This window comes from Ischnura elegans, chromosome 2 (genome assembly GCF_921293095.1).
Source record: "Ischnura elegans chromosome 2, ioIscEleg1.1, whole genome shotgun sequence".
NCBI classification, from domain to species: domain Eukaryota; kingdom Metazoa; phylum Arthropoda; class Insecta; order Odonata; family Coenagrionidae; genus Ischnura; species Ischnura elegans.
The window spans coordinates 122,834,778-122,859,408 of record NC_060247.1 but is presented as its reverse complement, the minus strand read 5'-3'; the positions used below and the strand labels follow the sequence as shown (position 1 = coordinate 122,859,408).

At 38.8% G+C, this 24,631-nt stretch overlaps 2 protein-coding genes across 4 annotated transcripts in view; one reads left to right on the top strand and one right to left on the bottom strand.

Annotated features, from left to right (window-relative positions):
* Window positions 1-5,078, top strand: part of LOC124154553 (cGMP-specific 3',5'-cyclic phosphodiesterase-like) — a 304,329-nt gene extending 299,251 nt beyond the window's left edge. For both annotated transcript variants that reach the window (XM_046528364.1, XM_046528363.1), the window contains 7 exons: window positions 114-293; window positions 386-539; window positions 2,267-2,412; window positions 2,653-2,736; window positions 3,451-3,601; window positions 3,739-3,806; window positions 4,420-5,078. In XM_046528364.1, coding sequence (XP_046384320.1) covers window positions 114-293; window positions 386-539; window positions 2,267-2,412; window positions 2,653-2,736; window positions 3,451-3,601; window positions 3,739-3,806; window positions 4,420-4,872 — 1,236 coding nt within the window. In that variant the 3' untranslated portion in view covers window positions 4,873-5,078. The remainder of the gene's footprint in view (window positions 1-113; window positions 294-385; window positions 540-2,266; window positions 2,413-2,652; window positions 2,737-3,450; window positions 3,602-3,738; window positions 3,807-4,419) is intronic.
* Window positions 4,867-24,631, bottom strand: part of LOC124154556 — a 35,203-nt gene continuing 15,438 nt past the window's right edge. For both annotated transcript variants that reach the window (XM_046528368.1, XM_046528369.1), the window contains one exon: window positions 4,867-5,618. In XM_046528368.1, the coding sequence (XP_046384324.1) occupies window positions 5,478-5,618 (141 nt within the window). In that variant the 3' untranslated portion in view covers window positions 4,867-5,477. The remainder of the gene's footprint in view (window positions 5,619-24,631) is intronic.

Genomic DNA, 24,631 nt, shown 5'->3' with positions numbered 1-24,631 from the left:
GAAGCATTTACATATAATTCATTCATTTTATAATCAAGCTTTTTTTGCACATCTGATTTCAACCGTAGAATTTGCAATATTAAAAAATGTATGGAACGACTTCTTACTTCTAGATACTGGGGCTGTTAGTGGCATGTCTCTGTCATGACCTTGACCATCGTGGCACCAATAATGCATTCCAGACTAAGACTGAATCCCCATTGGCAATACTTTACACAACAAGCACTATGGAGCATCACCATTTTGACCAATGCGTGATGATCCTCAATAGTGAGGGAAATAATATATTCCAAGTGAGTTGATGCATAATGTAGCTTTGTGTGAGGTTGTATTCAAAGATGGTGCCAACAGACATTTTAACAATTATTTGGTACTTCCCTTGCAGGCTCTTTCTCCAAAAGATTACCGGAGGGTGATGAAGATTGTGGAGATGGCTATCCTCTCTACCGACCTAGCCATGTATTTCAAGAAGAAAGATGCTTTTAGGGAGTTGGTAGACAATGGTGAATTTGACTGGCAGAGTGAGGAGAAGAAAGAATGTAAGTAAGATACATTATTCCAGTTTAATTTTTCCCTTTGAAACGGGTACTCAACAACCCTATTTTTGCTTTCCCTCTCACATTGGTCCGCAACTTACCTATCTAGTAAACTATCCAGTGCAGTTGAATCTAAAACAATCACTATGAGTTTTATATTCCGTTATTCCAATTATTCATCATAATTGGATGTCCAAGTTGAAAAGAATGTCTTTTAACTGAAAATGAACATTATTCAAGATGAGGAGGCTTAAAAAAAATTTACAGTGGGCTCGTTCACTAGTTTTTTTTATGTCTATTGTGATACACTTAAAAATGAAGACCCATAATTTTTAGTCCCTTGCATGCAGAGAAGTTGATAACATCACGCACTTTTGCCAAAATTTCAGGCGTCTCAGTCAATCTTTTGCCTTGGAACTGGCCTTATGTGGATCGTTGTTGCTTTCACCCTTGTAAGCAATTCTTTCTCTCGATGAACGGTTTTACCTGAATGAGTGAAAATCTGTTTTCTCAATGTGCCATAAACTCATTAAAAATGGTGGTATTATTTTATGCTCAAAAATTATAGTAACAAGATACCTCCAAAATTGGTGAGCCACAGGGAAAAATCCATCAACGAGGGTATAACAGTCATAGTAATAATCAACTAAATTGTTGAAATATTTACCTCTGAAGCCTTAGGACGACTAATTCTAGATATTTTTTTTTAACTAATGAGGCAGCTATTTACCATTCGGAAGAGGCCATGTTCTGCAGTCTGGGAGGGCCTTCTTCCGTGGGGAGGGATGTAAGAACCTTCATCAGGCATTTGCATATATGCCATTAGTTCATATAGAGTCAATGAGCTTGCATTCCCCATAAAACATGATTTGGCTAAGCTTACAGACTGGTTAGATGGTTGACTAAAATCATATTTTGGGTGTAATTTGACTGATAGATTACTCTTAGACTTCACTACTGATACCATGTCACTACTGAAAACAGAATTGTTACAGTGCGTTATTTTGAAATTAATAGGATGATCTACACAAAAACTGAGGAGCCTATGCTTAGGTGGAGGCAGGAAAAAATCCTCACCTTTCAAACCAAAGGTCATATGTTTGAATCCTGCCTAGGTAGGTTGCTCCTTTCCAGGTTGTGGGTGTACGTGACTCATAAATTGAAACCCTCCACCTGATGTAAAGGTCGTTTTACGCAGGGCAAGTCATTGTGAAACCTGACATATTTACGATAGGTGCAATCAATATTGTGTCGTGTAAAGCGTGAATAGCTAGAACACATGCAAGAATGCATTTTGGGAACATAGCCCCTGCTCTAACTCCAAGTTCACATTCTCGCAATTTCAACGTTTTCAGTGCTAACCTGTGCAATGTCCATCTTTATATACATACCAGTACAAGACCATACCGATATTTTTGGTAACTTTCGGTAGGGCAAGAACCAGTGAGAATTTTCAGCTGCAACTGTTGTTCCACAACTCATCCATCACCAATACCATTTTGTCACATCATCCCTAATCAGGACTAAGGACGTAATATCCAATAGTTTCTACACAATTATTAGCCAAGCTTTGGTACGGTATACGCATTTCCTTTTGATTTCTCATTGCATAGACAGTTGGGCACCCCAATAACTTGTGAACGCTCTCATTTGTAACAATACCAGTGAAAACATATTATGTATCACCGAAAAAAATAACTCATGCCTTTTACTCTTTTTTACTTGATCAGTGCTTTGTGGAATGATGATGACAGGCTGTGATGTTAGCGCAATAGCTAAACCATGGGAAGTGCAGCACAAAGTTGCCAAGTTAGTAGCTGATGAGTTTTTCGATCAAGGAGACTTAGAGAAATTGCAGCTCAATCAACAACCAGTGGTAACTATCCCCATTATGTAAAGCATGTTTTCAGACTTATTACATAAAGCTGTGACAAGAAGGCCAACTTCAATGCTTATTTTCTGCTATATTAAATAAATTGTGCTATTAAAATGCAAATTATTTTTTGATGCATGTACATAAAAAAGAGACCATACCGATATTTTAGGTTACTTCAAGTCGGGTAAACAATTATCATATCTCATTCTAATGACTGTGGTACATTTTCCAATTCCACAGGCTATGATGGATCGTGAACGAAAAGATGAGCTCCCGCAAATGCAAGTTGGATTCATTGATGTCATATGTCTTCCTCTGTACAGGGTATGTTGAATGAGTAAACTGTGTTTAAATTATAAGCTGAGTTTGGAATCCAAATGTTGAAGTACATGCAGTGATAACTCCACCATCCAATCATCCACCGGATCAAATCCAATCATCTGGGAGCTCAACAATACGGATGCCCTCAGCTGGCAGCAGCCGCAGTACAAACGCTCACCTCTAAGTCTCAAAGCAAAGGAGGTGAGCGTTTGTGCTCTGGCTGCTGCCAGGTGAGCGCATGCATATCGTTGGTCTCCCAGATGATTAGGTTTGATCCAGTGGGTGATTGTTGAGCAATTGTGCAGTGGAGGTATCGATATTCATATCACTGAAACTAAAATTGAATGAACCTTATATAAATTAAATAGTTAACCTATCTATCCTTACCTGTTGTATTTATATTGCAACAACTTCTGAAACAAAATTCCTCCTATGACATCCTCAAACACTTTTAATAATTAACTTAACGGTTGGAGAAATAGTTTGGTTGAGAACTATGTTAAGTGTTATGTATTTATATTGATTGAAGCAAGAGCATAGGTAAAAAATGAAAGTGTATGATTATTGCAATCTCCCTACTTCTATGCAACAGTTTGAATAATTACCCTTCATTAATTATAAAATGCTAAAAAACTCTCAATGATTTTCATAATAAGTAGAAAAAAATTGAAGGGAAGAGAAGATACAGAGGATTTATAATCTATCCTAATTTTATAGGTGTTATCAGAAACCTTTCCCTGGATTGAGCCTTTACTGAAAGGATGCCAAGATAACCGCCAGCACTGGCAAGACTTAGCTGAGAAGGTTGAAATGGGTCTAACTTGGATTGATCATGATACAATTGACAAGCCAGTGGAAGAATTTCTCGGTAAATATGCAAAATAAAATACATTTAGACATAGAATAAACCATAGGAATTAGTTACTATGCACTACAAATTGTCTCTATAGTCAATTATTTTGATGCTTTCATAAGACTTGAACTCTTCCTTTTGTAAAATTTCAGCCAACTCTGAGGTTAAGGATATAGAATTCACAGTGACAACCCTAAACTGTGCCCATACAGAAAAGAAAGTGAGTATTAGTCTCAAAGCTTTGTTAACAACTAATAAAAAGGAAAATGCTATGTTTAAAAAAAGCCATCATTATCAGTAGTAACCATATGAAAAAAATTTATCATATTTATTTTTCAATACACTCACAGGTACATACAAATACTAAAAACATAATATGAAAATTACATCACTCAACAGTAATAACAAAAAAAGTGACAGCAAAAAGAGTCTTGTTTTAGAACTCTCAGTTCTCAACCATGATTGAATCAGCAGACCCTCTTGCCAAAAATAATACCATGCACACCTGATCTGAGACATAATTGCCCTATGTAGTATCAACTGATAGCATATCCTAGCAGTAAATTGGTAGCTCACTAACGTAAAGGTATTAACTTTTTTTTCTGAATACAGAAGAACGTATGTGTACTTAGCATACTGAATTATGTATCACTTACTTACATACAAGAGAGAGAGAATTCTTAAAAATAACCAAATGGCTGAGTATAAGTAAATGCAATATGTTTAAGAAACTAGCACTTAAATTCTACAGATTTAAGAAAAGTACTGTGGGGTAATATGGAATAAAAATATTAAGAGAGCATATTTATCTTTCCCTTGTTTGAAATGCCAAGACGACGGATGCCATATCCCGGCTTCACAGAGGGTCCAAGAGATCCAACGGAAGCGGGCCCATCCACCCCTCCACAGCAATCTCAACGCTCAGCCGGCTGGGTAGTTTGAGGGCAAGGAGTTTCGGCAAGGCCGTGAGGATAGCTACGGGTAGTGGACTCCAGACAGCCACCGCCGTTGCACACCCTTCTGCAACCCTCACTACTTCCCTTGAGGGGGATGGTGGCGCAACAACGCAAGGGACAAAGAGTGGTGAAGTGGTGGCAACCGTGCAGGGGGACGTGGGACAGAGTGCCAAGGGGGAGAAGGGGGACGCCACGACAGCGTTCCCTCTCGTCACACCCACCGCACAGCAGCAGCCAACCTCCATGAGGCGCTGGCTGCCCCCGACGAAGCCGGGTCAGGCCAAGCAGAAGGGACACAAAACAAGGAGCAAATTATGCAGTCTGTTTTAGTCGAGTGAACTACCTTTATTCTGTAAATAGTGTTCTTTAAAAAACAGAAGGTTTCTTTTTTTTCTATTTAATGCATGTTGCAGCACCTGCAATGAACAAATCTCAGAGGAAGAAGAAGGAGAAGAACAATAAAAAAAAGCAATTGCAAGGCTGTGAAGGACTGTGAGCCAAAGTACCTGGAAGTTAATAGTGGAAGGGATCATGAATGATTGTAAAAAAAAGTGCCAAATACGTCATTCCTCAATAATTTTGAGAGATTTTTGTTCATAAATAATAAAAAGATATACTTGGGGTGTACAAGGAAAAAGTACAATTTGCCACTTCGGGGGGAAGTTGTTTTTAAGTCCTTCTTTGTCACCTGCAATAACTTTTTGTCTAGTGAAGAATTATTACAACACAATTTTAATCACAGTCGGGTCTGTAAATAAACCCATAAATGATTAAGATTCTAATACAATAAAATCTCACTAAGAAAGTGTTGTTGAGTCTTATGCCTTGACTTGACATTTAACATAAAAAAACATTCACATTGAATGGCTAATGTATGTATTCCCCTTTGTTCTAGAAGTATAGTAATAATTTGCTCTTTGGCATCGGGTGCTCCATCAAAGCTTGGCTTGGGCCTTCTCAGCCTGAGTTATCAGCCCCAAGCTCGCAAGAAATAAGTTTAATTCACTTATATATTCTTTCTGGTGTTGTACAAAGTGACAGACGTGGGCTGAATCCTCCCAGCATTTGACGTACACCTAGCAAAGAAAGGGCAAATTTTAAATGTATAATTCTCAATTAGATGAAAATAAAATGTTAATCATCCTCTATACTATGTCTTAACAACAAATTGCACTTGAGCTATACTTTCCACAGCACAGTAATACTTAAATTTTCATCAACACTAATAAAGACGACATACACAAGGAACTAAAAAATATATTTACTTAGATAATACAATGAATTCAAAAATGCCAGGTCGTTCAACATAAATACCATCAAGATAACTATAAATATAAAGAAGATAAACAAAAAATCCAATTAAACTTTTAATAGTGTTATGAAACATGAATATTTTACTTCAGTAAAAATAACTTAGCATCTTCTTAAAGCATTTTAAAGTTGAGGAAAAGCTAATCAAAAAGACATTTACATGCATAGAATGAGTGAGATTAGACATCTCCAAAATAATAACACGAAAAACTAAATGTTCCAAGTTAAAGGATCCATCACTCCCACTAAAACCTTTTTGTCTCTTTTGCCCAGCATTACTTGTTAAAAACTCACAATATTATCTTTGAATTTACTTGGTACATTTAATAATGGTGTGGTCTATGTCAGTATTTACTTGGATCTCAATTCTGAAAATTTTTCCTCTAAGAAAATACTGATGCAAAATTTTCATATTTAAGAAGCAGAAGATGAAAGAGATTCTTGATTAAGTATTATATTCTCTATATATACCCTCAAGATTTCAATAAGATGGCGCAAGTTTTTTAAACAATTAATAGGTTGGGAAAAGAGACAAAATACAATTGATCAAGCAAGTTCCTTCTTATATTTCTCTATCATCCACGGGTGGTCAAGAAACCTCATGGGACCTTGGCTAGAAGCACTTGAGAGTCACTAATTTTATTAGTGAATGGAACTGTATTTTTAATTCGAAGCTCCTTTCTGTAGGGGGCCATTTACTTATGCCAGACCACTAACCTGACTACCCGAGCTAACAAACTTCAACAATATTATTGATAAAATGGAGATTTAGGAGGTAACATTTTTGTGAATCAATATCCCTGAAATTTAGACTATTTTCAATTAAAAATAAAAATTTAAGAAGAATAATTTACCAAGCTTTCTCATTTCCTTTATGCAACCATTGTAACTGATTGAATACCAACAGCATCAAGACAATATTCCATGAAATGTTAGATATAATAATTGTTCACATATATTATTCAGAAATATCCTTCCAGTGATAATAAGAACACAAACAATGGCAATGAGACAAAATTTTCGACTGTAATGGCAGACAGAAGACATTATTTACTTACAGAATTGTCAGATCCAGGACTAGTGGTAACTGCCAATGATAATAGTTCGTGTATTTAGCAATGCAAAGAGAGTAATACTGGGTACCCTTGCATTTATTTAGTTCCAATTAGGGTATTTCATATTTCCTCAGGGAATTTTTGATGGATTCGAAAATTCTTTTGTAGTTCATCCAGCTTCCTATTCAGTAATTCATATTTTATCCAGCAATTTAAAAAAAAAATATTTTATATTGTCTCAGGATTTACAACTAAAATGCTAAATTAGCGAAGAAAATTTTTTTAAATTTCATCTCTGTAGAAAACTCCCATACTCTTCAAATATTAAATTACTATAAGTTGTTTTTGTGGTAATTAATATTACACCTGAAATTCTGCCCTCGTTGCCAGAACTAGGTAATCACCAAGTTGTGGCCCTACTTTTAGAGGGCAAAAGAATTCTTAGGGTAGGTTTCATAATACGTGGTTATCGATAACAATAAATTGATACTGCCTTTAACTTTACCTGGCAGTGCTCGAATGTTTTGGCTAGCTTCTGTATAAAATCAGAGTTCAAGAAAACCAGAAATTTCTAGCCTCAAGATTGACTTTGATGTGAAATGAATGAAACCTTGAAAATGACATAGAATGTCAAAACCATATATATGTGGGTATAGGAGTTTTATATTCAAGTGTGGAAATTACCATTTGTAGTTTATATTTTATCATGAATATATCGCATTTCCACCATGTGAAGCCTGGAACAATTTCATTCTACCAGGTAAGGTTGTATCATCTTATCGTAAGCGCTAACAAAAAATTTAAAAAGTGGCTCTAAATGTAATCTTCTTCACCTAAATCTGAAGTGAGCATAATTCCCCCCTGTTGCATGCTATTGACGAGAGTCCGTATCACCGAATGCGTTCGAACTCTGTGAGATTTAGATTTTCAATAGAATAAAGTACGTGAGAATTAAGGTTCGCACAACAACTCTCCTGACTTTCTATGGAAATAATATGCCCGATAGTGGAAAAAAAAAACTAACATTTCATCCTGCGAGTCCAGCAACCCTCATTGCATCTCTCTTCCCGATTAAATATAAATTTCTACATCGCCCTTGAATATGTCCCCCGCCGAAGGTAAGTCGATAAGCGTCTTTGAAACTGATAAATCAAGATATTTATAATTAGCCAACAATGCCATGTGTGGCCTTAGAGAAAAAATATCTAGCGAATCATATTAATTTCTTATCTTTCGGACTGCTATTTTCACAAAGATTAATTCACATGCGGTCTGATCCCGCAAAATCGGGGAGAACTAACGCAATCTGTTACCTCACTCATCACCTGGGCAACACACAATGCCGAGATATCGATGAGTCCGCTTATATTCCAAGCTGTGATATCAACATTTGAATATACAATGATGAGCCATGGATGAATGGCTTGAGGTGAACACGCCAAGAGGACTTCGATCGGGAATTCCCTCCCTTATCGGACTTCCTCGAAACTCGAACAAAATTTTCCCCGATCGCTCTAGAGTTGGATATGACAGAAAATTGACAACTTGGGGCATCAGACTGAAACTTCATTCACAGAAAGGCAGCTTGGAGTGACTTGAGCTTACGACACTTACGACAAAGACGAAGATAAAAAAATTTCGTTATTCACTTGAAGAAGGGGCACATTTTCTTATAAAGGACGCAGTTTATATAGAGCGGGCAGGGGCGGTTAATCGGCCCCCAGCCTAACTCGTTTGACATCTGTGAAACGCTGTCTGTTCGCCCGTAGAAGTTTTTAACGAATCACGCAGCTTTCCTTTGTATTTTATTAAGTTCACGGATTGAACCTTCCTGCGCTGAATCCCACAATCTCGCCGCATATTCAAGGTGTGGACGGACGAGAGCGAAATAGTATCTCTCTTTTACTTTTTCATCCGAAATTCTTCCCACAACACGCTTGACGAATCCCTGCTTCTACAGGGCTCTGCGACAAATATTTCTTTAAAATGTTACGCCTATCTAATATCAAACGTGTAAAGTTGCTCTTCCTAAAATACGCACCGGTGGATTTTATTATTAATGGTGTAGAGGGGAGGGGAAGAGACAAAACACAATAACCCCTCCCCATCAAGCAGTACAGCCCTTACTTAAACTACGCTCCGCTATCTCTAATGAGACTTCAAGACTCTCTCCACCAGTCATATTTTGTGTCATTTACGATATTCTTGATAATGACATGATTGTATAAACCCAGAAAATCTCTATGGTGATAGGATAATTTTTAAGAAGCGCTCCGTGGAATTTATAAATTCAGAACCACAAAATTATTTATTCCGCTCCTCAGAGTGATAGCTATAGCGATAGGCCTAAGGGACCAAAAGAGTGATCGCTCGACACATCATTTTCTGAATCACACTGCCATTTCTACCGTCCCTTTTTCCCATCGCTAAGTCTGTCACTTTCCGCACTACTGTCTACTTCTTTCGTACCACTACTTTCCGTACAACTGCCGTTCAACTAAAACCCATTCGTGGCGTTACAACCGCGGTTAGCGGTCGTGTCTTCCGATTGGCTGAAAGGCGGTACCAGCGATGGTTTCAGCAATGGAGACAGGGACGCGCAGAGTATTGAAATTAGGGATGGGACTTCCATCCCTAAAACCATCGCGGAAAATGACTGCGCGAAACGGTCATTTTTCAGCCATCATTTGAGCGATCGCAGGAGATATCGCTCAGAAGGGACGGAAAAAATAACTTTGCGATTCAGACTTAAGACGAAGAGATTGCGTGAGAAATAAAACATAGGGAACAAATAGAAAGGATAAGACTACAAAAGGCAGATAAAGACGGTCACAAGGAACATCAGGTAGCTACAGGAAATAGCTTTGGAAATGGATAAATGGAGGGCTTAAGTGTGACAATCTCTTCATCATATTTCTTTTGTTCTTGACCTCTTTTTATAATTTAATTAAAGATGAAACGTCGTGTTTTTGGCTCCTTCAAATTAAAAAACATGTGGCGATGTTTCGGAAATTAAATTTCAAGGCTTTTTTGTAGTTGTTTAGTTTGTCAAACCACAAATATTACTATGTGCGGTCACCCTAAGCGCATTTGAATGGGTTTCCAAAGGCTACCGCTTGCGACGCTGAGGGTAGAGCTATCCGAATTTCACGGGGAAATAGGCTGCAAATAGAGATTCAGAGTGACTAAACAACTTTTAAAAATCCTTGAAAATGGAAATAGATTTTTCTAAACGCCGGAACGCATATTTTTTATACGCAAGGTTCTAAACCTCAAGATTTCTTATCTATAAAAATCCGAGGATTGTCTAATGAACATAATTTTTAAACAAGTATTAAATCACGAGAAGAATGATGAGGATCATATGGGTCAACCAAAAAAGTACTCGGGAATTCCTAAAAATTGTAGGAGAGAAGAGAATCCTCGTGAAAGCCTTGTCAAGACCCTAATCGATCATTTTTTAGGGAAAGATAGCCTGATGAAGACAATCCTCGATGGAAAAGTGGAGGGCAAGAACGGAATAGGAAGAATTCGAAAAAATATATGGAACAGGTAAAGCGGGTTGTCAAGCAGAAGAATTACGTACAAGTTAACAGGAGAATTGAGTGAATAGCTGCGTCAAACCAATCTTCGCATTGTTTACCAGTGATGATGACGATCCCATGAAAACATAACAAAATAAAACTGGTACAGCGTATTTCACCTTTTATCCCAAAGCGAGGGAGATAGCCATGTGGATTGACAGTTCTCAATAACTTACGAAGTCATTTAATGTCATGATTAATGTGCTAACTAAGGAATGATTAGATGAGTATTTCAACAAATGGCCAGGCCGTCAACTGTGTCTGATGAGCGCATAGTGAACAATTCATTGTCATTGTTTGCAATAGAGAAATTGCATTTACAAGGAATGTCACTGAAAAATTATGACTTCGATGGATTATATCACCTCGGATTTAAAGTTCGGTTAATAGCCTTATTCTCTAACTACAGCTTATTTTCTCGTGAAATTCAGATCGCTCTACCGTCAGCGTCGCCAGCGGTGACTTTTGAAAACACACTTAAATGCGCTGGGTGACAGCATATTTAGAGCCGGTTTTATTAGGACTGGTTAGCCAGCTGTAGAGAAAGCTCTATCACCTTAAGGTGCTAACCATAAAGATAATACCACCTTCAGCTTTTCCTGGCCCCCTCTATGTAAAGTTAAAGGCCGTAACATCCTACGGTTAGCGTTTAATACACATTATAAAACTGACCCATAGTAGCAGGGTGGAGAATCCTCCTAAAGTAATATTTGTTCTTAGAACTATATTTTCCTCAAGTATAAAACAATCCGTTCGTTGCCACCACGGTCGTCCATTGGTCTAGTTCGTGAGCGCAATTTCCCAATCGACACAGAAGAAGTGACATTTCCTCACATCGACGAGAGGATTCACGACGCGACGATCAGTTCTAAGGTCACGACGGAGCGGCGTATTTACTTCTCATGAGCGACAAATGACATACGCCACAGTTGACTGCGCGAGGCGATAAGGTGAATAACAACCCATCGCCGCGGATCGCAGTATCACTTATGCCCATTCATGCCGTCCTCATTAGTGATAAGTGAAGTCAAAGGAGCTTAATTGAAATTAAACGTTTCTCTGGCACTTTACCACAATTACTTTAACATCACGAAAAGTTTAAATACTTTTTTTTGTATCATCTTCATTTACAAAACGTATCGAAAACGGTTGTGAAATTACCACTCCCATCCAGGTTCCTAATTCCGGATGCACCGTGAGGGCCAAAGATCTAGTGCCAACAGCCTCGGTACAATTGCCTTAGATAGATTCAGGAAACTGTATAGCGCAAAGGGTTACGCAGTGGCCCGAAAAGCCAAGATTCCGTGGTTCGACTAACAGTCATGAGGCATATTTAATTTGTAAATTTCACCGCCGTTCACACGGCAGGCACGAAATATTACATATTGTTTGAAGTTTACTTTATTCAGTAATCACGTATTTGACATAGTAATACATCAAGGTACTCTACCCGTGAAGGTATGAAGGTTTACATGAAACATTTTACGAACCAACCCGCCCATACTCAACTACCATCTTCAATACACAACAAGGACCATTCCCTTTCATTCTATGAGTGCATCCTATTCTCTCCTTCCCCGCCCCAACACGGATTTTAGCATTCCCTCCCCACTGATTAAATACTCTCTCCATCCATACACTCTGTCTGCTCCATATATCCTCTATTTTCCTCTCCTAACTCACCACGTCTGGTATTTCCTCGTTCCTTCTGCCCACTTCACCTTCCCCACCCTCCTAAATACACGCATCTCATCCGCGCACTGTCTTTTCTCGTCCTCTTCCAATGCTCGAAACAAGTAATTAAAACGTGGATAGAACAGAATATGAGGTTTCGCAGGAATATTCAATGCTACGATAATCCCTACCTACTTCAGGTGGAGGCCTGCATTGTAGTTTGGAAGTGAGGGTACTTCTCTACGGAGGGTGTAAAAAGAAATCGTGGAAAACGTTTTTACACTAATCTTAGCCAACCTCTACCTTGATTACCTAACGAATATTACCTTTCTACTCTCCTAGTCTAAGCTAAAATACGAAATTCTGTGTAAGATTAATATAGATAAAGAGGTCCATGATTGCAGAAACCACGTTAGAACACGCATAGGAAAGGAGTCGATATATCCATCCAACCGTATATTTTTTACAAGCTATTTAACTATAACCATCACATCGACAACACTGTGAAACATGATGGTCTGACCTTCAAAAACTTCATTCGAAGGACAAGTGGACGGCAAGAACAGGAAAGGATGTCCTCGAATAAAATACGGTAAAGCATGTACAGTTAAAGTGATCAAGGATGTGAAAGAGAAGAACAGGTTAGAAAGAAAAGATTATGTGACACGAGCATTGAGAGCAGAGCTGCGTCAAGCGACGCTTGTTGGCCACTGATAGTGATGATGATGCTTCAATGACCAAAACACTTTCCATTACTCTCTTGCAATTCTACGCTGGCCAGGATCTCCTGCTAATTTCAGCGTACCTCGAATTCGAATCATGGATTACGATGAATTTTGAAGAAAGGCGTTTGAATTCAATGTAGATGATTCTAAGTATATTAGGATGGATTCCTCAAAGATTAGGGGCCACACAATTAAATCAACATAATACCCCACAAGCCGCCTCAATAGGCGTGGGGCAGGGGTATTAGGACACCAACCGATAAGGGTGCGTCCATTAATTACGCGGCTTGGTGATCTTAGTGATTTTTGGACCTCCTCGTGAGATATCGTGAGATTTGTCTCGACCCCCTCCCTCTAATCTCACATGACATTGTTCAAAATGCGTATTTTCAGTGTAAATCCATTGATCTTTGCTTCATTGGGTTGGATCTATAAAAAAACTATTATTTATATTTAAGATTAGTTAAGACTAGTATTTATTATTACGTTTTGCTCAATGCTACCCAGTTTTCTCGCGATTTTACACAGTATCTTGCGAAAAAAATTACGTGATACTTGCCAGGACACCCCCCCCCCCCTCTCCCTCATATGAGACTGGGTGAGAATCGGCTTCACTCCCTACCTCCCCAAAATGCCTCAATTAATGGATATCCCCTAGCAATAAATTAAAGAAAACGCTCACACGAAATTCCTCTCAGCATTTAGTACTTGATTGTTCGGTAGAAAACGAATTCCCATACTTAACACGGTCGACAAAATATCTCTCTTGATTTATCGTTTATGTCGGACCTTGAGGGCTTTGCACAAATATTTCTAGTACGTGTTCTCCACGATAGGTTCGAAGTTATCGTAATTCTCATATATTTCACTTCATCAGGGTGGTTTCCTATTATTTTTTTTATTGCCTAAATCGAAAGATTATTACTCCTGGAGTAGGCATTTCACGCTCTGAGATTTAAAATGACGATATCTATTTTTCGCAATTAAACGAAAAGTGAAATTTTTCAAGCGCGCGAAAACGCGACGGCTAAGCAGGAATGATGGGAAAAGTCCGTGTGACGTATTTCTGGTTCCAGCTGTCGGCGTGTGAGGTGACCCTGGGGCGAGGCTTGAGCGCTGATACGACGCAGGCTGCTAGCAGGTAGCAGAGTACCCTGCTAGCAGGTAGCGCTTGGCTTAAATAAGGATTATTATTACCCCAACCAAACGAAGGAAACTTTCCGAACTTAGGTATTTTTAATGTGTGATTATTAAGAGATGTTTCCCTCAGCTATGTGCCTCATGCATGCATTGGTAATATCGGACGATGTAAAACTCCTATCTTCTCGTAAAGAAACTAGGTTCCTGTGACGTCACGTGGAGTGGAATCGCATGGGCGCCAATCTGGCCTTTTTCAAATGAGGTTAAAATTGACCACTGCCATTCCTTTAAACTGGGATTTCTAAAACCAAATAATTTGTATATTATGAATACCCTAATGGTGGGTAACGAATAGCAATCAATGCATTTCGTTTTTTTTTGATGAAGGAAACTACCCTTCTGTCGACTTTAAAACGATATTTAAGGGATACGAGCGTGCTGCGCCCGCTCCCAGCGGGGTTCCCCCGCTCTTTTCAATGCAGGTCCACAGAGGGATAGGCGCGTTTCTAATTTAAAAATGTAGAAAAAAAAGGCAGGGTCTTATGTACAAATTTAATTGGAATGTTCATGTACAAATTAAGGTCAGAGGACCTCTTTAAACACAACATTGGAAGTAATTACACTATCCTCTGTTAAACGCACATGATGACTCATACTTACGTATCAACAGGAGACTTGAATGTGGAATCAGCCGCATTTTGATAAAAGTTATTTAAAGAATGCGAGATATTGTTGCAAATGAACAAATGTATCAGTTTGTGCGCCGTTAACGTCAGGAATATTTACCGTTTTTTTGTTTGTTTTTTTTAATATTTAAAAACCAATTTTAGGAAACAATAGCAATATTTAGGAAGTAAGATATGCCGTCGCATGTTTTCTGATAAATTCTGTGCATTTTGGTATCTCATTTGTAGAGTTTGGTTGCGTATAAGTTGAGAAAAAGGTATCCATACAGTAGAAATAATATAGAAGATGGGATCAGGAATAACGCAAGGAAACCTTCACGTTTGACAACACACCGGCTCCAAGCCAAATCGAGTCCCTTTTCACGTTTATTCCTCACGGCGACGATCGGCCATCGCTCCAGAAATTATGCGACACCGCCTCCTCCGCTCCAGTATTCTTTGGTCGCAAGCGCGCGCATGACCTTCGGGAGCAAAGAGCAGCCGCGTATGCATACGTCACGATCCATTGTGTCCGAGTCGTACTTTCCCCCACTCCCCCTCCACCTCTGCTTTCGCTGTCTCCCTATTGCTTTCTTCACGCGACCCCACTGCGCGACGCATACCGCGAGACCCAAGAGCTCGATCTGTCCTAATGAATTGAAATTGACGAAACAAAAACGTAGAAAGCTTTCATTTCTTCAAATAACTCTTCTTCGTACAATTAAATATAAACCAACTTTCTTTATTTCTTTGGAATTAACATCAACACGCAAAATAATTCAACAAAAGCGTACGCATCAAAGTTGACAAGATCAAATTTTAGATTTGCCAGTATTCGATAAATAACAGAGCCCAGCATTGAGTAACGTTTGAACAATTCCGGCCAGATGATCAATTGAAGTGTTTACATGGGAAAGGTAGTAAGTCACTAAATGTGAATTTTACAGGGGACGAAAGAAAGAGGTTTGCCAACATTGTTAATCTTATATTAGTGTACAAACTGTCAATCGAAGCAACTGAATATTGTACCAATCAGTGGCTTAACTATGGGGGGTTCAAGGGATAGAGCCCCCACCCCAAAGCCTTAGAGAAATAAAAAAAATATTACTGCAATTGTCTAGTTGTGATATGTAATAACTGCATCTGCTTAAAGTTAAACCTTTAGTGGCAAAATAATGTAAAATACTTTTCCAGGCATGTAATTTTTTTTTTAATTTTCCCGAATGCCTGGGGGGGAGGGTGGCCACCCCACCCCCCTCCCAAAGCATATTCCCAGTTACGCCACTGGTACCAATTGACTTTCTACTTTGTCTATGCCATTGGCATGAGCATGTACCATCTTCTCTATGAATAAACGAAATTTTGATTTGTTTCTGACTTACTACGTTTACCATATCAACGCTTCAATTAATGACGATAGTAATAATTATTCATTTCTTCTCTGTAAATGAAATCAAGACCAATACCAGCAGAATTCATAAAAAACCTTTCGCAGGTTCATCCGGAGGGAGGGGTCATTTCGCAAAGAGATTCAATTGGAGGGGGTAAACGGAAGGCTATACAGGGTTCCCACTCTAACTACATTATAAAATTCACGGTTTTTTCCAGGTTTTCACGGTCTAAATGTCATCAAATTCACGGTTTGTAGATAAGGCATTTTAGGCAGAAATATTGATCACACAACAATCATCGGCCGCTCGTTAACTACAAATGTAACAAGCACAACAGATACCTTGAATGCAAACACAGCAATGACAGTGCTATCTCTCATGACGTCACCCATCGTTAGCAAAATTCATGTCCGGCTAAAAGGGTGTGAGTGGGAAAATGGAGAGAGCAGGGAGGCAGGGAAGTGAAGAAGTGCCTGATTTTTTGCCAGGGTTAACGTCTTCCAATCGCAGGCTTAAGGTCAATGTGCTGTCATGGCACACACGGACCAATTAATAGTTGCGCTTTCGAATACACGTGTGCAGGTAAACGCGTGGACATTGCCTGCACGTGAATGACCTTGAAACATGATTGAAATATCGTTTTTTTTTTCTTTTAACCCGTCCATCGTTGTTCTACAATCAAGTTTGAGAGATTTTTTAGGTTTTATGACGAAATTCACGGCTATTTCCAGGTCTTTTCACGGTAGACGAAATTCACGGCTTATTCACGGTTTTAAGGTTTTCACGGTTGAGTGGGAACCCTGCTATATAACCCGAGAAACTCGGGGGGGAGGAGGGGAGGTTTGAACCTCTCCCGTTGGAAACGGCACAGCCCGTAGTAAGTGAATAACATATACCTTATAGAGGCTTGACGAAAGAAAAAAATATTATGACAATAACTGTTATTTTTTTCCTTTTAAGGCTAACGCGTTTATCATCGTGTGATTCGTGGGACATACACACATTTGGGCAACACATATAGGAAACATTTTTGTCAGACCCTTGAAGAAGCTAGGATTAATCAAGCTGGTTGAGAGAAGATTTTCGGATGAAAACGTAATGAGAGGCGCTATTTCGCGCTCGTCCGACGACAACTTGAGCATGCAGCGTTGGAATCCAGCGATGCAAGACTTAAACCGTGAACTTAATAAAATACAAGGGAAAGCTGTGCGATTCGTCGATAACTGCAACGGGCGAACAGTGAGCGTTACACAGATGTTAAAGGAATTAGGACCGGAGCCGCTAGAGACTCGGGAGGCTGCGTGCTAGGCTTAGATTACTTAGGCAATTGAGAATAGACATCTTTCAAAGCGACACCGAGGAAATCATTTTAGAAACTCATTATATTTCCCGATCCGACATAAACGATAAATAAAGAGAGATATTATTATTATACATTGCTGCAAGTAGGCTATTGCCTGGTGGCAGCATTAGATGTACATGAATAACAAATGTGTACATACCAAGTTTCTATCTATCTAATACAAAGTTTAGAAACAGAATAGATATCCATGGTAAAAATAATACACTAATTCTAATCTATTAGCGAACGGATAGATATGGGAATTCGTTTTTCCCTCGAAAAATAAAAGACTTCAGTAAATGCGACGCTGACGACGCGTCGTCTTTTCAAAACATCTAGAGTCGATTTCCACCCTCCGCTTTGATCGCGCCCAGCAACGTCAACCATGGCAACTGTCAACGTCTGCAACAATTACATCATCATGGAAACCCGAAGAGCATACCATGACAATATACATACATCGGGAAACAGCCATTTTATACTTAACTTTGTCTCATATATCTAAACGGAATTATCTATACTTACAATTAGTATTAATCACTACAGGTATCGCAAAGAGGTAGTGTATGTGTAAGTGCATTTCTTATAGGCATCGCCGTGGAGCGGGGGAGGGGAAAATTAGCTGACCACCGGCATAAGCCTGCTGATTAGGAAATATGCAAAAATCAACGTCTTAATCATGGTGTGGAATGTGGAATAGTAAACATAAAACGGACCTCATGGCATAAAAGGTTCGATACTCATTGTAATTATACACCAATAGATATTTTAGATATGTATTCATAATTTGCTTTAATCTGTTAAGTCGCAAGTATCATGCGCAATGTGCATACAAAGGACTAAAGCTGCAAACTTTCAGAAAGATAAACTGAAGGGGACACAACACCGCTAGGGTGTTATAGCATAATAGTAATTACGACACAATCGTCATCGTACGTTGTTCCAATTTTAGTTTCCACGATTTGCGAAACAAACATCTACTTTCATTTCTCGATTTCGATATTTTTACTCGGCAAATTTCAGCATTTTTCTAAGATTTTTTTCCGGAATTAGTTCAGGCATCCCCATAAATTTCACAACGCTTTAAGAAATCACAAAACTACCTAAACTTTGACAATTTTTTAAGGACAGGGAATTACATTGGGCATTTGATTAGGAACAAAAATTAGCTTGAAAGGTAGTACTTACGCATTTTAATGGCAAAGTTTTTTTTTTAATCCCCCAATACTGTTGCTTTTTGTTAAAAATGACTTATACACAAGTAAATAAGCACGAAAAAAATAAATTTGTCCATAAAAGAGGCAAGAAATTTTTTTAAACTCCCATATCTTAAATTTACCTTAATTTTCTTCGTAATATTAAATCTTACCTTAATCTTAAATTTACCATATCTTAAAATTACCTAAAATATAACCATGATCACCATTACACTCACACAAACTCACACACTCACACAAACAATGATCACATTACACCATTAGGGACATCAAACAAATGGGGAAACGATTTTGTTTTTGCAGTGTTTATGATTTATTAAATGTTTCAATGCAATAGCCATAACTTCTCATTGAGACCTGAGTTAATTTGAATACAATGGCTCCTCAATAACAATTAACTCTTCCTTCGTTCAACTTCGCACCAAGCTAAAAAATGAGTGAGTGACGAAAGTATGAGTCTTCAGCAATTGTTTCGCATACCCAAAGTGGTAAACTGGTAAAAGGTCATCTTCGTTAAGATGTGGGATAGTATGCCAGACATGCATCGTACGAAAACATGTGCTTAAGAATGCAAAGCATTCAGAATGCGGCGAAAATCAACCTAAGAAAATCAGTAAAAGTTTTTAGGGAACTTTGAAGTCCCCCTTCAGCACAACTGCAGCATTCGGCACGCAACTTATAATTGGATAGAGGGATTAGAGATGCGTTTTTCGCTAATCTTTAGACACGCGAGGGGCAAGGAGGTAGTTGTCCACTTTGGCTATACTCGTTTCCAGTTCGCTTGTACGGCGCTGGTTGACTCAAGCCATGATTTCTGTCACGGAAAGGAAATTGACACACAAGATACAGGTAACTGAAAGCTATGGTTAAAAATTAACCAAGTACTTATGTCAATGGCAACGATAGTAATTCAGCTGTGATAACTCCTACATCGCCTTTGCCATCACCTCATGATCCACGTAGAACCCATATTCGTAATTATTTTATAATTTAAGATATAATACCGCTTTATAATTTAGAATACAATACGCCGACAATCTCTATTACTTCCCCCTGCTGGTCCGAAAACATTTTTGATTTTTCTGTTTCACTACGACATGACTCTTTAAAAACCAGTTTCTTACTTGGCATGGTTTTGCATAAAAACGAAAAGCTTGTTGGCAACATATCACCTCGAGGGCATTAAGAAACACCGAAGTGGGAACGAATCATAAAATATTCACAAAAATGTCCGGCGCATTTAAGCACCCCTGACAAAGGTAAAGAAGGCTAAATTCGTGGATATTTACTATCACGCATGCATGTACGTATCCGGCATTTTCACTGATTTCCAAGCTAAATAGGAAGCAGGCATTTCTCGTTTAAGACTTTACCATATACGAGCTCGCAGCACAATGGAATTTTTCCGCAGCACAGTTTATAGCATAACCAAATTGATACTTTTCGCGGAAATTGGGTGATGAATATCGATGGATGAGTTCTAAGAACACGTATCTCAAAAATAGAAACTTTTCAGGAGAGCAAAAGAAACTTTTAATATTATTAATTGTATGTACATTGAAATTAAAAACAAAAAATTCATAAAACTGAGGAAGAGGCATACATTCGCAAACAAAGAGTGGTTTATTGCTTGAATTTTATTTTTTTAAAGTCATTACACTTTGTTTGGGATACCTATCTCAAACCGGCCAAATTTTGAGATACGTGTTGTTAGAACTTAGCCATTGATATGGACTTTTTGCTTGTTTCACTATAGTTTCTCACGTAAATACCGATCATCATGACCATCGGCCACCTATCCGAATATTGGTTTGACGTAGCTCTCAACTCAATTGGGTAGTTTCCTTCATTAAAGAAAACGAAAGGCATTGATTGCGATTCGTTACCCACCATTAGTGTATTCATAATAAATACATTATTTGGTTTTGCAAATCCTCGTTTAGACGAATGTCAATGGTCAATTTTAACCGCATTTGAAAAAGGCCAGATCGGCGCCCATGCGATGCCACTCAACGTGACGTCACAGGGACCTAGTTTCTTTACGAGCAGATAGGAGTTTTACATCGTCTGAGATTACCAATGCATGCATGAGGCACAGAGCTCAGGGAAACCTCTTAATAATCAGCTATTAAAACTGCCTATGGCCGGAAAGTTTCCTTCGTTTGATAAGGTATTAATAATCCTTATTTAAGCCAAGGGCTACCTGCTAGCAGGGTACTCTGCTACCAGATAGCAGCCTGCATCGCAACGGCGCACATATTCTCCCTCCAAGGTCACCTCACTCGGCGGCGGCGGGAACTAGAATGACGTCACACGGGCTCTTCCCAGCATTCATACTTAGCCGTCGCGTTTTCGCGCGCTTGAAACTTTTCACTTTTAATTTAATCGCGAAAAATAGACATCGTCATTTAAAAATCTAAAAGCGTGAAATGCGTACTCCAGGAGTAATAATCTTTCGATTTAGGCAATAAAAAAATAAGAGGAAACCACCCTATTGTGAGGCTAGTTATCCGTCACAAAAAATACCGATCGTGTTGGAGGTATGCGATCTCTTAATCCTATGAGAATGATTAATCATTCACTTTTATTTCTCTTATGTAGCAAAAGTTGTCAGATTTGTGTTTGTTTTAAAATTGGAAACTATAATAACTACGTACCCTATTACCCTACCACATAGTCTTCCGCTAAAAATCGCCTGCTCAGCATACCTCATCCGTGGCCTACCTCTGCCATTCTTCCTCAGATCAACGTATCTCATAATGAGGCTGATTAGGGTGTGCCATCTTTTGAAAATCACCAGCTCATATCTAAAATGTATCTGACTGACTACATATTAATGCTACCAGCAATATATTTTATCTTCATTTTACTTTTATTAAAAAATCTCAAGGTAATTCTGAAATAAAGCTTGAGTCATAAAATATTATACAAAGAAAATAATATTATTAACGTATTCTAGCGACTAAGATCGGTTTCCATGGACTAGGTACTTAAGACGTAATCTGGGAGCCTCTCTTTCCTTCCAGCACTACCTTCTTCAATTCATAAAACTCCCTATCATTCTATCTAAAAAAATCCTATTCTTTTCCTTTCTCTACCACGTTTACCTAACATTCTACCCTCTAACACTGTTTTCAACATCCCCTCCCCGGTAAGTACTCGCTCCATCCATACCTTCTGTCTCCTCCGAATCTCATCTAAAAGCTGCCTCTACTCACCCACCATGTCCAGCACTTCATCGTTCCTCTTCCTCTCCGTCCACTTCACCTTCTTCATTCTTCGCCACACCCGCATATCGAATGCCACCAGTCTTCGCTCGTCCTCATTCCCGTGTTTCCACGTTTCGCGCCGTAAGGAGCTACTCCAAATCGAACTCTTCACCAACCTTTTCTTTAAACTCTTACATAACGATCCTCACATGAACTCCTTCTTGTTCCTGAACGCCTCCTTTGTTAATGCATTCTCTTACTGATTCCTTACCACTGAATCCACTTCCTCTTACGTGCTGCCTTACTAGTTGAATTGCTCGACCTGGTCAAGTTTGTCCCTACCAACTTTTATCTTGAGACTCCGCCAAATTAAGAGGAGAAATATGAAAATGGAAAACGAAACTAGAGCCACTGATAGCATAGTTACTACGCTATTCCCAAAATAAAAAAACGACACCTCTCCCTCACTAAGCTAGTTAACCCATTCGTATTTCCCCACCAACTTTTATCTTGAGCGTCACATTCCTCGCTCGCGATGTTTTACAAAACCGCATTACCTTGGTCTTCTTATGATTAATCATCATCCCATACTCCTCGCAACGCTCTTTTAACGTTCCACGCTCAACGCATACACTATCCTCGGAACATGGACATCCTAAGAAAATAAAATAAAAACTGTTCCTAAGAGACGGATTTGATAACGAGTGAATAAAGAATTAAGTCCCAACATGCTTCGAGATAACAAATATTAGAATCAGGAAAAAACATCGGGAGCGTGGAGATTATTCATGAGCCAACCACGTCCAAAATCCAATTAATTTTAAAAATCCAAAGAAAAAAACTGGCCACTCCAATAACTGCTGCCAAGGAAGAGAGGCATACGCAATGACAGCAGAGAGGAAGAATTCGAAATGATGCGTCACAGAAGAATGACGTAAATGAAAGAAAGCAACGAAATTAACAATGAAGTAGTTCGAAATAGTACCTAAGCGAAATGAATAGCTTTTAAAAGAATAGGGTAGTTTCCTCCATCAAAGAAACCGAAAGGCATTGATTGCGATACGTTACCCACCATTACTGTATTCATAATATACAAATTATTTCGTTTTAGAAATACCGGTTTAGACGAATGGCAATGGTCCATTTTTATCCTCATTTGAAAAGGGCCAGCTTGGCGCCCATGCGATGCCACTCCACGTGACGTCACAGGGACCTAGTTTCTATAGGAGAAGATAGGAGTTATACATCGTCTGAGATTACCAATGCACGCATGAGGCGCAGAGCTCAGGGAAACATGTCTTAATAATCACCTATTAAGTGTGCGAAAAATCCACAGGGAAAAAAAATCATTCGCCTTGACCGGGATTCGAACCCGGATCCCTCGATTTCCGGCCGAGTGCTTTAGCCAGTTAAGCTACCGAGGCGTATCACCGTGGCTAGTCCCGGTATACTTAAAATCACCTATTAAAACTGGCTAAGGTCGGAAAGTTTCCTTCGTTTGATAAGGTATTAATTAACCTTTTTAAGCCAGGCGCTACCAGCCAGCAAGGTACTCAGCTACCCGCTAGCATCCTGCGTCCTATCAGCGCTCAGAGCCTCGATCAAGGTCACCTCACAAGGCGGGAGGGGGAACCAGAAATACGTCACACGGAGAGATTTCCTTACCCGTCGCGTTTTCGCGCGCTTGAAAATTTTCACTTTTCATTTAATCGCGAAAAATAGATATCGTCATTTAAAAATCTAAAAGCGTGAAATACGTACTCCAGGAGTAATAATCTTCCGATATAGGCAATAAAAAAATAATAGGAAACCACCCTATTGGTAATTTCCATTGATTTAAGCGTGAGACTCCGCCAAATTAAGGGGAGAAACATGAAAATAGAAAACGAAACTAGAGCCACTGATAGCATAGTTACTACGCTATTCCCAAAATAAAAAAACGACACCTCTCCCTGACTAAGCAAGTTATGCCATTCGTATTTCCTTTCATAGTTTTAAAATAGAAAAGAAAAAATATTTTTTTAATAGGCTGGGTTATGTAGTGTAAGTGTAAACAAAGAGATAACAAGCATAAACATAGTACAACGTGGGAGGCGGAACTTAATCTTGGGCAAAATCTTGAGGGTAAAACGTTGCGCTGGTGCATACAAAGTAATAACAGACAGCTACAGAGCTATTATCGTACAAAGGTCTCAAGGTCGAACGAAGTCGCATCGCTTACGCAAAGCAATGCATCCAGGCTCATTCAACACTCGACAAGAAATGCGAGACCGTCACTACAAACCACGCTGTTGTGACACAGCGGAACTGCGTCTTTCCGCGCGAGAAGACTATACATACCACGCAAGAGAAAATCGAGAAGATATTTTCATGAAAACGTACACGATGCATCCCACGAATAAAAAAACTTCACAATTATAAGCATTATTAATGAAAAATTAACTGCACTCTTAACATATGAAAATTAAATTCAATGGAGTGCCTGCTCTATTCCACTCATGACCAAGGTGACACACCAAATATCAACCTTATATTTCCAGGCCCAAAATATTTGTAATTTGTTCTGGCTCTTTGATATTAAGTACGTACATTAAGAAAGGTAGATCTTCACATGAGATAAAAACGTGTTTAAGAGTCGAGAAATAACATTAAAACAAATTTAGTAGATTCGCATTAGAGCTAATACAATGGTAAGAGTTAAAAACATACTGAAATTTTCAGGGATAAAAACATTTCCTTGTCAAAAATCGTAGGTGTGCCAAGTGATAAAAAAATT